The following is a 13,414-nucleotide window of genomic DNA, read 5'->3' on the forward strand; positions in this document are numbered from 1 at the left end:
TCAATTCATAAAGAATAGGCTATCCAGATGGTTAACACTGGAAACCGTACTGATAAAACAACTTACATTTTCTTCCACCAAAGAGGACTGCTGTAGCTCCGTATACTGGGTACAAACACATTGTTTAGCATCTGAAGAAACCCACAATAGAAGCTGAACTGTCATTTCTTTGCTCCACTGCATGAATTTTTACCCAGTACACTGGAACATTCCAGAAAAAAGAGCCATTGATATGTTGGCTTTACAGTGAAATGAAGAGGCCTTTTCAGGTTATCCGGGAGTAATTTGTAAACCACTAGTACTGTAGATGTGTGAACTGTTAGAAAATATTTTAAAGGAATCCAATTTGCTTCCTCTAAACGACATGTTTTGTGTTGGTGAAATTACAGCAGCTGTTGAGGAGATAGCTGAGAAGAACCACCTACTGTTCTTGATGCATGTTAAGCAGTATTTTACAGAAGCGTGTAAAAACATTATTCGTAAATGTAACCTGGTAGGGCCAAGGACTGCAGCAATTCCAGTTTCTTCATCACATAACAGAACATCAGCTAAAAAGGCAATTATCTTGTAAGCATGGCAAAAGCATTACCACTGGATATTGATTGTGACCAGCTAATGGTTGAGTGGAATCATCTCCAGTTGGAAACCACTGTAAGTTCAAGTACAGCACAAACTCCAGTTGACAGTTATTGAAAACAAATCTGTAAGACAGGAGAACCAAATTTCCCCATACAAGTAAAGTGGTGAATACATCTCTAGCTCTGCTGCACAGGAATGCTGTGGTTAAAATGGTTTTTCTGCATTGAGAAGTTATCTTACAGAGTACTTGGCATCAGTCTCAGAAAAAACTGTCAACGCAGTGATAACGGTAAAAGATACAATGAAATGGTATGACAACTAGCCAGAAAAAGTACCTGTGACTGAAAGGCTGTTTCTTTTTTTGTGCAGTGTGTATACAAGAAATACTAGAACTACATAGAAAAAGAAAGGAGAAAGGCAAAAGAAAAGGAAAAACAAAAATATGAAGAGGGAAAACAGGAAAAAGGAAGTCAATAAAAACTTGCAACGGAAAAAAGGAGATTTCATCATGTGAAGAAATACTTAAACAAAAACAGTAATAACAGGAAAAATTTATGGCAGCTAATAAGTTGACCTCTGAAGAAAATGAAAGACTTAAGGTTGCCTTACAGAAGCAAGATTTGCCCAGGCCATGTTGACATATGCTCTTCAGGTACAGAAATTAGTTCAAAAATAACGTGCAAATGCTCTCCAGTCTTGAGTTGATTAAAGAAAGTGTTTCAATAACATCATTTTTAAACAAAAACCAAAGAATAGTAAGTGTTAATTTCTCCAGTGCCACTTTCTAAACAATTATGTACTTTTTTATCTTACCTTGCTTTCTGTACATGACTTATGGTATAAAATGTTTAATAATGGTAGGAAGTTTGTAAACCGTACACAACTTTTGTAATTAATGGGTAAATAGTGGCCAATCCACATTTAAAATTTCTGTGCAATACATTGAAATTTGATATTCAGTTTATACAGTGAAAAAAAGCAAAATAAGGATGAAGTATGTTGCTTTTGACAGACTTTAGAATAAAGTTTAAAGAAATGATTTCTTTCTATTTTTACAAATTTAACTTTGATCTTAACCAGTTAGTAGGTAGGGGACATTCTTCTCTATAAAGCAGTGTTATTTTTGAAATACATATTGTCCGGTCATAAAGAAAGTTAGCCACTTTTTTGTTAAGTTTTGTCACTTTTATCACCTTTTTCACATGCAAAAATTATTGGTAGTCCTGAAAACCACATTTCCATAAGCCTGAAGCAGCTTTACCCTGCTTTGCTAATGTCCAGGTTTCACATCTGTATGTCAGAACACTCCATGCAAAGATCTGTACAAATCTTTTCTTAGTGTGGCCACTTACATGTTTATTGAGCAGGAGGTCCTTCTTATTTTGGAAGGCAGTCTTTGTCTGTGCTGTTCTTCCCTTGATTTCCTGAAGACATCTATTGTTTTCCTTCACAATGCTACTGAGATAGTGAAATTTGGTGACTTCCTCAAGTTGCTCACTGTGTCTTTTTATGTCAGTCTTACCTTCACCTCCTTTCTCATCTGTAACCACGACTTTTGTCTTCTTAGTATTTGCTTTTAGTTTTAGTTCTGCTATCTCTTGAGTTAAAACAACAAGCTTTTTATTTATTTCCTTCTCTAAGTCTGCCTCTGCTGCAGTGTCATTTTCAGATCTGATACAGGGAATATGTGTACCATTAATTTTTATTCCAGTGGTATTTTCTTTCATTTTTGTTAGTTCCTTCGTAGTAAAAGTATTAAATAATTAGGTTGAGAGAAGGCGCCTGTGTCACAATCCCTTTTTGATTTTTGCGTCTTCCTTGCTACTATTAATAATCAAGTCCTACTTTATACGTTGCTTTAAATATGTAAAATTTTTGATGGATGTGACAAGAGTGTTCTATAATCTATACAGTCCTCTGAATTTGACCTCTTGGGTAGTGCAATTAGTTCCATCTTTTGTGATGTCAAGTGGGATGATCCTCCCCTCATAACATTTACATACCACAGTAAACAAATTACTTTTGAAGTTGTCATTGCTGTTTGGTAGAAGCTCTGCAGGTATGTCATCTGTACCCATTGCTTTATGTGATTTTAACCTATTTAGTATAAGGAAGAACTCTCCTTTTTTATGACTGATCCTTCATTGTTTTCATAAATTAGCTCTTCATCATCATTATACTCATATCAGCTTCCAATTCCAGCACTACAGTACAGTTCATCAAATCCTCTTTCTACCTGTCGCATATATCTTTACTACTAGCCATTTTAAAATAATGGCATAGACTAAATTAAGTAAAAATACAGTATCTAAGCAATTTCTTTTATAACATTATGTATACCAAGTTGTTTAGCTTCATTTTCCATAGATCATTTGCAAAGTAAATCGTAATGGTGCGGAGCGAGTGTTTTACATTCACATTACAAATTAATTTGTAAATGGGGCCACATGCTGAACATTTATAAGACATGGGTGCTTTCTTTCTTGCTTTATTTTCTTTTATTTTTTAAGAAATGTGTGAGCTAGTAATTCCTATCCACCACTTTTTATATAATACAATTACACAACAATACTGTTTCAGGTTTTCATCTGTCTTTAATTAGCATAATATAGTCATCATTATTGCTGTCAGCATTCTGAATGTTGCAGCTGCACTGTACAAAATGGTTTTCAGAAACACACAAAAATTGTAAATTGACTTTAATTATAAACAAATGCATAATGTGGCCTTGAGGGGAATTTTGCACTGCAATAGTCTGTTCTTGTTGTCTTCAGCCTGAAGGCTAATTTGGTGCAGCTCTCCACTCTGCTCCATCCTGAGTGAGTGTCTTCGTCTCTATTGCAACCTACACCAATTTGAACCTGCTCGCTGTAGTCATCCTTTGGTGTCCCTCTATATTTTGTACCGCTCACTGTAGTAAGTTGACTATTCATTGATGCGTCAGTAAGTGTCCTATCAACTTCTCCCTCATTTTAATTGAATTGTGCCATAAATTTCTTTGTTCTCCAGCTCCATTAGTTATTTGATTTACCCATCTGATTTATCCATCTTCTGTATCACGACACTTCAAAAGCTCTTATTCTCTTGTTGCCAGAGCTGCTTATTGTCCAAGTTTCACTTCTGCTCAAGACTACACAAAAGGAAAATACCTTCAAAAAAGTCATACTGAAACTTAAATGAATATAATATATTAACAGATTCCTCTTCTTCAGAACTACTTTTCTTGATACAACCAATACACATTTATATCGTCCCTACTTTGAACATTGTTACTTTTGTGCCTAAGTAGCAAAACTTGCCTACCACATTTAGTGTCTCATATCCTAATCTAATTCTCTCAATATCACCTGACTTATTTCAACTACTTTACACTACATTTGTTTTATGTGGTTGATATTCAACTTTGAATCAGAACCCGCCAGCCACATTTGGTGTCTCATCTTCTAATCTAATTCTCTCGATACCATCTGACTTAATTTAGCTACTTTCCATTACGTTTGTTTTATGTGGTTAATATTCAACTTTTAATCTCTTTTTAAAGTCACTGTCCACTCTTTTCAACTGACCAAATTCTTTGCTGTCTCAGGCAATTACAATGTCACCAGAAATCCTCAAGGTTTTTATTTTTTTGTACCTGAACTTCAGTTTATTTTCCAGATTTTTCCTTGGTTTCTCCTACTGCTTGCTCAGTCAGTGTACATATTTTAGTAATGTTGAAGATAGGCTGCAAACTCTGTCTCACTCCCTTCTCAACTACTGCTACCTCTTTATCTACATAGATACTCCGCAAGCCATCATACGGTGTGTGGTGGAGACTGTCTATACACCTCTGTATGAGCCCAAATTTCTTGTACCTTATCTTTGTGGTTCTTATGTGCAATGGTTGTTGGCGGCCAAAGAATCATTCAGCAGTCAGCTTCAAATGCCGGTTCTTCCTTTCCCTTGCATTTCCTTCAGTTATCATTCTGTTTAGTTATTATTCAATGGCCACACTTGTTCATCTTCGGGAACTAGTTCACTGATGATCGGGAACTAGTTCACTGGTGATCGGGAACTAGTTCACTGGTGATCATTCCTTTTTGGGAACCATTCGTTTTTATTCCGTCACTGTTCATATGTGGATTTGCGACACATGTTCCCAACAAAACCATTACTTCTGCATGATAAATTCATTGATTACCTAATGTACACATGTTGTTTACATCGATTTCCATACCTGACATTTTTGTCAGAATGCATCACATTAGTCAAGTGATGTGATGGGCCAGCGATTGTAAGCCAGGCAGAGAGAGCCCAGGACAAGCTGAGTGGAAATTATGGAGCCTATTTTTGAGCTGTACCGGACAGTACTAATCATCATTAACTTTTGAGAGAAGTTCATAGTTGTAACAATTGTAGTGCCTTGGTTTTCAGTTTCTTTACAGAAACTCCATTACAGAAAATTATGTATAATTGCACAGGCATTACTAGCATGAAATGACTGGAAGTAAACTATCACCTGTCAAACCAGCATTAATAGTTTTATTTTAAAATTTTTGGGTGTGTAAATTAACTACACATCAAGGGTCATACTCAGTTGGAAGTGAAGATTTATTTGGAAAATTATTGACTTCAGACAAGAGAGCTGAGAAACTGGTTTGTATTGGCAATGGCAGCAACTACGTAAATGTGCTGGAAGATCATCAAAACTTAAGAAGTGAAAGAAATGTGATTTCCTCTTCTCCCTCCCCCCCCCCCCCCCCCCTCCCCAGTTGCTTAGAAGATGTTTGCAACTGAAAAAGGTAAGCAGTTTTTGATCAGTTAGTGGTTGAAAAGTGTCAAGGTACATGCATGGAATCAGTCATCAGTTATTAGAGAAAGAGAACTTCTGAGCAATCAAGGGGAACCATTAACAGATGAGAGTAAAATGAATATGCCACTTCAAAAGCCAAAGCTCCATATTTAGTATATATCAGGTTGCCAGTAGTAGAAGAAATAGTCCCATGTGCAGCTTTACAAAAGCTGAAATATTATACATAGTTCCTGTTCCTTGTTCTGTCACCTAAATCTTCTGAATTAAAAATTAGTAACTACACTGAATCTTGAAGTAGAACCAATAAACAAAGATACATAAGAATTTAAGTAGGTATTGATCAATCCCAGAAATTATATTTAAACAGTTTGATTTGAGTGTCAAGTTCCTTAAGACAGATTCTTCACAGTGGCATGTAAATGAAGATGTCAGTGCTCTACAACTAGTTACTAAAGTAAGAATGGTAAATTATCCAATTGAGACAGATCATATAACACTGTAATAAGTAACTTACAAAAAGAAAAATGAGGAATAGAACCTACATATACAAGGATTTGGGGCAGAAAAAGACATTTTATCACAGAATAAGAATGTTTAGAAGAAAATGTGATTTCTCTCTTTCTCTCTCTCTCTCTCTCTCTCTCTCTCTCTCTCTCTCTCTCTCTCTTTTCCCTTCGCATTTGACTCCCTCACTTGATAAATAGCAAGTTTATATGTTGTATTATTAAAGTTAATGCAGCAATACTGTATTAATAATTAACTTGAAAGTAATGAGATTTTTTGCTAAAAAGGTAGTTTTAAACAACATTCGTTGAGATAAACACTTAATAGGATTTTGTACCATTCCACACTTTTTCAAAAGGAGAGGCTCCCTTTCCCCATTTCCTACTGAGTCAGAATCACAAACAGTTTAATATATATGAAACCAGGAGGAGGAGGAGGAGATGATAACTGATACTAGTCTCAAAGACTGCATGTGAAATGAAGAATGAAGCAGAGTAAGCATTAAAAAACTGTGGAAAAAGGAAAAAAGAAAAACTTGCCTTGTCTTAAGTATGTTTTCTTCAGGTGATCAAGATGTTGAAGAAATTATCAGATTTCTTTGTTTGCTGCCTGAAAAACATATATTATGCACAACTTACTTTTTTATAAGTCATACAATATAAAAATGTTGACATGGGACATGAAATGAGTGACTGCCAGAAAAAGAACAAGATTGGCTACAACTGAAGTGAATGGCGAATGACAGTGCTGGGGACAAGACCAGCTGTGATCATTCGCAGAATGAGACTGTTCGCGATGAAAGTGAACGGTGAACCACTTTTTCTTGCAGAAGTCGTTCCTCAGTCCTCCTGTTCACTTTAGAGAACAGTTCCGTTGGACCCATTTGTTCATGGACGACCCACGTCTACGTACAACTGCCTTCTAGTTTCTGTACAAGTTGTATTTTAACCCTGCTACCTTCAGAATTTCAAAGAAGGTATTCCACCCAACATGTTCAAAAGTTTTCTCTCACTCTACAAATGCTGTAAATGCAGGTTTGTGTTCCTTCAACGTATGTTCTAAGATATGTCATGTGTTCCTACATTTTGCCAGCCGCTGTGGCCGAGCAGTTCTAGGTGCTTCGGTCTGGAACTGCATTGCTGCTACGGTCGCAGGTTCGAATCCTGCCTCGGGCATGGATGTGTGTGATGTCTTTAGGTTAATTAGGTTCAAGTAGTTGTAAGTTTAGCAGACTGATGACCTCAGATGTTAGTCCCATAGTGCTTAGAGCCATAGTGTTTTGATAACAGGCCCGTCATACCATAGGTCTAGTACGGCCGTTGGTGAGTAATGTGTGGCCACACTGTTGGCAAACGCAGCATACAGCGCATGCGCAGGAGAGCCACTCTGCAATTTTTTGCAGAGGAAGTTTGAATATTGCACCATCTGTCTATCTGCAAATCATTGCGCATGCGCGATTTCCGCACCTGCGCATTCTTCGCGTGTGTGTTCTAGAAACGGGGTGTTGCCGTGCGGATACCATCAGTCATACCTAGCCACCAGCTAGGTTGAACCACCTGAAGATGTCGGACAGTTTTTCTGAGGGAATACTGTGGAATTTGCACAACATGATCTGGCGGCAAACCCATGAAGACTATTTACAAAGATATTTCTTATTGTGGTAGGATATTATCACGGAATTACAGTCACCAATTTCTCCTCTGATTGCAAAAATATTTTGTTAAGTGTATAGGTGTTCATTTTTTTCCTCGCGCCGTTAGTGTTGAATAATAGAGAATTATTTTGAAGGTAGTTCAGTGAACCCTTTGCCAGACACTTATGTTTGATTTGCTGAGATGCCATGTAGATGAAGAGCAATGTTAAAAATCTATGTGTGAACATGCACTTGGAGAAAGGTATTGAGAAGTGCCATGTAGTGTTAACCACACTGAGATGCAGTAGCATTGTCTCTGCAGGCATTTCAACAAAGGACATGTGAAAGTACTAGTTATAGTGTGAAACACAGTTTAGTTTTGTTACAAATTGTGATTTACAGCAACTGAGGCAGATGTGTGATGTCATGCAACTGTATGGACCAACAGAGGCTGTAAGGTATTTATGGCAGATTCCAATTCATTTTGGATGTAAAGGAAAGTGCTGGTCATAAGCCAAGTGCAAGTTGGCAGTAGACATTGTAGATGGATCATGACAGATTTTCTCACAAAATTGGGGTCTGTGCAAGAATTGGCATTAGAGAAATTGAAATTGATGAGAACAGTCTTAAGTCAGTCATTCCTAAAGATCTGACTACGTGTAAAATTTGGGGCTTCGTAAATTAACTGCCAGACTGAAAGCAACAATGGCAAGGAGAGGTTTGATTGACTCATATGTCTTAGATCCATCATTTCTGCCAATTGTCATGACAGGGAGTGACAGTTGGGCTACCTGTCTGATCAGTAGTCAAGTAGATGACTCTAATACTCCAAGTACACTCTGTCTATGTCAGATTTTGAAAAATATCTGACATTTTGTGACGTCTGAGGACAAATTGGTTTTTGATGACATTTTTCATCTACATTATAACATAACCATAACTGTGGTCTATCTACTGGGGATAATTTTATTGGTGGATAAAGGTATTTTGTTTGTATCTTATTTTGTTTTGTAGTGGCCATCCCTGAATTTTATCTTTCAGTTTCTTATTGACTTTACAAGGGCACACTTTTTTAATGTTGCATGAGCAAGTTCCTGTTTAAAGTTGAAGCACTAAAGAGTTTTTCTGCAGCTTTACACCTTTGCATTGATTTGATGTTAAAAAAAAATACTTGCTCCAATCTCTCAATTTTGGTGGTCGTTTTGTAATTATATAATGACGTTAGTATACTAAGTTTTTATCAGTTTGGAGCAAAAAATTATGTTTTTTGTTTCTTCTTTTCTAGTGCCATCAAGGCAACATTTCCCCGTATTGCAAAATTGGTGAGTGCTCTAAAATTTACATTTAATAGTGTATTTAATTAAAGTAATTGCTTGTAGTGCTTGCTATGTGGTTCAGTGTCATGCATTTATCAAAAGTGGCACTAAATGTAAGTCACCCTAGGGAAAACACTAAAAGAGTCATTTAATACCATGTAATTCTGCTCCTGAATGTGATGACTGTCTGGATTTGATTAGATTGGGCAGCTACATCACACCTGGGTTAAGACACTCACTGAGGATTTGAACACACAATTTCACCAAATTGTGGGTCTGCTGGTGATTGTATTTTATGTACTGCTTCAACATGTCCCGCAGATTCTCTGTGGAGTTCAAGCAAGGTAATTTTACAGGCCAGTCAAGATGTATTAGTGTGGGGGAGTGTATAGAAAACCAGTAACATATTTTTCCAGCCTGATGAACTTTCCTTGAGATATAGTGATGGCAGTACCCTCTTGTAGGTGACTGCAAATGTTCCTCACATACAGTTTCCATCTCACTGTTCTCTTGTTAATAGATTCGGATGGACCTTCATTCATTGCCTGCAGCAATTCCTTCAGATTTGGAAGCGATTTTGATTCACAAGCCATGAAATGTGTCTTCAGTCCCTCTCAGTCGCAATCTTTTTCTGACCACAATTCAGACGTGGTTACATGGGTGCTTGTAGGCTCATCGAGCTGTTCACTGCGAAACACCCACAAGTCCATTAGTGTCACACACTTATGGCAATGTACACAGCCCAGTACTATCCCCCCCCCCTCCTCCCCCCTCACATCCTTACATTTACCCACGTTTACATACAATGTACGCTTGAAACCATTTCAAAAAGCAACCCACCATTCAACACTGTTTGACCAGAAGGATTGTCATTGAAGAGGTACCAGTCCTTCGATCACATTTGATTGTGTTAGATTTTTACTCCAGTGTGTTGTCTTTGGTTGCCTCGGTGTTAGCTTGTAGCAAGAGGTTTTTGTAAAATCTGGGAGACATCAAACATTTTTAAGAGTACTTGGATGTTAGCATGTTGTTCTGTCAGTACTGAACACACATCTGTTTAAGAAAACAACCGCTTTTGTAGTAGAAGTAGAGGAACCTAGTGGGAGGACCCAGCACTAACAACCTTCTACTCATAGAAAGGAGTTGTCATTGCTTTTAACTTTCCCCATGTATCCCAGAAACTAAATGCTCACCAAGAGGCGTACCCCCTCCCTCCTCCCCCTCTTCCCTACCCCCACTCCCAAACCCCTTCCCCCTCCCTCCCCCCCCTCGACACACACACACACACACACACACACACACACACACACACACACACACACACACAGTTCATTTGTTGTTGAAAACATCCTTTTTACGTGATACATTGCTCCTAATTCAGAACAATTTCCTTCATCTGTCACCTGAACATGTTTCCTGTACACTCACTTGTATCCTAGATCTTTCTCTGTTGATGAAACAATAATTAACTTCCAGAAGCTCTTGTTTTTTGTATAAGACTTTTTTTTTTTTTTTACAACTATTGCTAAATATATGCTCCTTTATGTCTGGAAAACCCCACTAACAAAGTGTCTGGTGAATTGGTGTTTGATTTTCATTGGCTATTTTGGTAAATAATAATTAAGGTCATTCCATATGGACAGAAAGTGATGGCACCTGCATTGTAGTCTCTTGGACACAAATGGAATTTACTGGCAGTGACAAATACAACACACATGCTCACTATGGAGCAATCCAACTAAAAGCTATGTGAAGGAAAGAACATACGGAAGGAATCACATCAGCGATGTCAGTGTTCATGGATTGCATAATGACGCCTGAAGTTTTTTGGTGAAGTTGTAGTTCCAGTTCTATGGTAGAAATGGGAGGAAGACAAACTCCAAATTTAGACAAGTGAAATTAAGTTTTTAAAAGCCTTACTTGGAGATAGAGAAAGTTTGATATTAGATAAGGGCAGAAAGTTGGATATTAGATAAGAGCCTTACAGTGGACTACTATTTACTAAATTAAAAATTATCAACATAAGGTGGTGTGAACATCATCGTGGGTACGTGTTTATAAATTACCAGCAAGAGCCATGAATTATGCTACAAATTAAGAAAACGTTATGCAGGAAGGAAAAGGACATGTGACAGAGATTTATAAGTTGTCTCTGCTATTTTTGTCTTCAAAATCTGTAATAATGTAACATATTTTATTTTGCCAATGATGTTATAATTTCTAGCTACACATTTTGCAAATACTAGTGTTTTCTGTTATATGGTGCCAGCAGGATAGTGTTTGATTATGTGACCAATATCAACTTGCATATTGAATGATGAAAGACATAGAGTTTTTGAATACAGAAGCTGAAATGCTAATTCTTATTTATTTTGTTTTTTGGAGTTACTTTAGTGGATATAGATAGAAATGCAAATGCCATTACCTGATTCAAATTGATGCAGCTAACACATTGCTACAGAGACAGAACCAAATAGTGGGAGAATGTGAATATGTTCAATGCTTTGGAGGAGGTATTAATAAAGCTCTTATGTGTGCACCTCCCCCCCTCCCCTCCCCCCCTTTTCATGTTATTCTGAGCCCATTACTATTCTTCCACTGTTAATGATTTCCAGTTTTGTTTGAATTAGTAGGCAGTTTCACATTTTTTTTGGGAAAGGGGGGGGGGGGTGATACAAGTATTGTTGCCAAGCCAAATAATGATGCACATAAATAAAACTTTTTTGTGGGATACATTTACTGGATTGACAGCAGTGATCTTGCACTGAAGTTTGTGAAACACAGCTCAGTCAGACACTTGATTTTCTCCTAGATTATTTGAAACATGAACATCCTTCATTTTCAGTGCATGAGTGCAACTAGAGAGAGGAAATTTAGACCCTATGTAGTTTGAAAATGCTCAACAAAAACCACAATAATAAAACACACACACACACACACACACACACACACACACACACACACACACACACACACACACAAAATTCATACAAATGCAGCTCTCACACACATGATCACTGTCTTTGGCAAGCCCACATTTTGTCTACTCATAGAATCATAGTATAAAGAGTAACACTTGCCAGAATAGACTAGTTAATTCTACACAAAACCTGACCTCCATTATCCATAGTAAATCAAACAGAGGAACATGGGTGGAGAGAGAGAGAGAGAGAGAGAGAGAGAGAGAGCTGAATTCCTAAGTTATTGTACACACTGATCTATTGTTTATAGTCTCTTGTGATAAGGAATTTTTCTTCACGAGTTTGTTAGTGACCTCTTGATACTTTTTGTTTGGTCAGCACTTAGTTTGGAATGCACTGGGTCAGATAATAAACACTGCCAGCTTTGAACATAATCCTGCTTGTCCAACACAGTTACAGCATTGCCCTATTCCATGGGTAAGTGAATGATATCAAGGTCCACCCAGAGTGTGAATCCAAAGCAGCCCTCTCAGCCTCTTAGGCGAATCTGCTTCTGCCGACATACTGCAGGCTTCTCGCCTAACCTCCTCAGAACAGTCTGAAGGTTGCATAAAATCAGCCTGCTCAAGAGAATTAACCTCATTCAAAAACAGATCTCCCGTGCCTTATCTTTCCAGTCACCCACCACCTCCCAATGTCCCACTGTCTAGCCACAGAGGAGCATTCCTCTTGTTACTCAGTACCGCTTAGGACTGGAGCAACTGAATTACATTCTCTACCAGATTTTTTACTACCTCTCATTGTGCCCTGAAAAGAGGAATATCCTGCACACAGTCCTTCTCAGCCCTCTCAATGTGGTATTCTGCTGCTCACCAAACCTACACAATAGGCTCGTACATCCCTACATAACCCCTGCTTCTAGCTCCTTGTGCCTTGTGGGTCATATCCCTGTAATAGACCGAGGTGCAAGACCTGTCCCATACATTCTCCTACCACCATCTACGGCAATGTGGCCACAAGCATCACCTGTCCCATCAAAGGCAGGGCTACATGTGAAACCAGTCTACTGATTTACAAGCTAAGCTACAACAACTGTTCTACATTCCCCCCTGGAAGCTCATCACTCTTTGGTGAGTTTTTCTCTTCCATGCTGCTTGTCTATCCTCTTGCTGTTCTTTCCCCTTCCCTTGCGGAAAAAGTCTGAGCTGTTTTTGGAAATTATTCTACATTTTCAGTAGTCAGTATCAGAATATTCTCCATTGTTTTTTGTTTGTTTTTTCTTTCTTCGTTCATCTTCTCCTATCCTTCCTCCACTTCGACGATTGAGGTTCCTGTTTTCCTCCTCCTTCCCTGTGTGTTCCTGCGTGTGGCGTGTAACAGGTGACTGGAAATGCGTAATTCCCAGCCCAGGGTCAACAAATAGGATTTGCACTTACATTGCCTGAGCTGCTATGTTCTGAAATTGCCGATTGGTCCCTCTGTCAGGTATTCAGGTCCCCCTTCTGAAGGGGGTCGCGAGTTGGAAGAAGCACACCATCGGAGATGCTGGCAGTTGTGGGGGATTTTCTCACAGAGAGCCAATCATCTTGACAATCAACTGCTATGAAACGTAAACGGAATGAGGCTAATGATTCGAAGTTCCTCCCAGCTGCACCGTGGTTCCTTGTGG

General features: G+C 38.2%; 1 protein-coding gene across 1 annotated transcript in view; it reads left to right on the forward strand.

Moving 5' to 3' along the window:
* LOC126291566 (nuclear RNA export factor 1-like) overlaps positions 1-13,414 on the forward strand; it is a 145,283-nt gene that overhangs the window by 79,861 nt on the left and 52,008 nt on the right. Inside the window, exon 10 of the mRNA XM_049985089.1 lies at positions 8,794-8,830. Within this exon, the coding sequence (XP_049841046.1) occupies positions 8,794-8,830 (37 nt within the window). The remainder of the gene's footprint in view (positions 1-8,793; positions 8,831-13,414) is intronic.

The sequence above is a fragment of the Schistocerca gregaria genome, chromosome 9 (assembly GCF_023897955.1).
Source record: "Schistocerca gregaria isolate iqSchGreg1 chromosome 9, iqSchGreg1.2, whole genome shotgun sequence".
Taxonomy (NCBI): domain Eukaryota; kingdom Metazoa; phylum Arthropoda; class Insecta; order Orthoptera; family Acrididae; genus Schistocerca; species Schistocerca gregaria.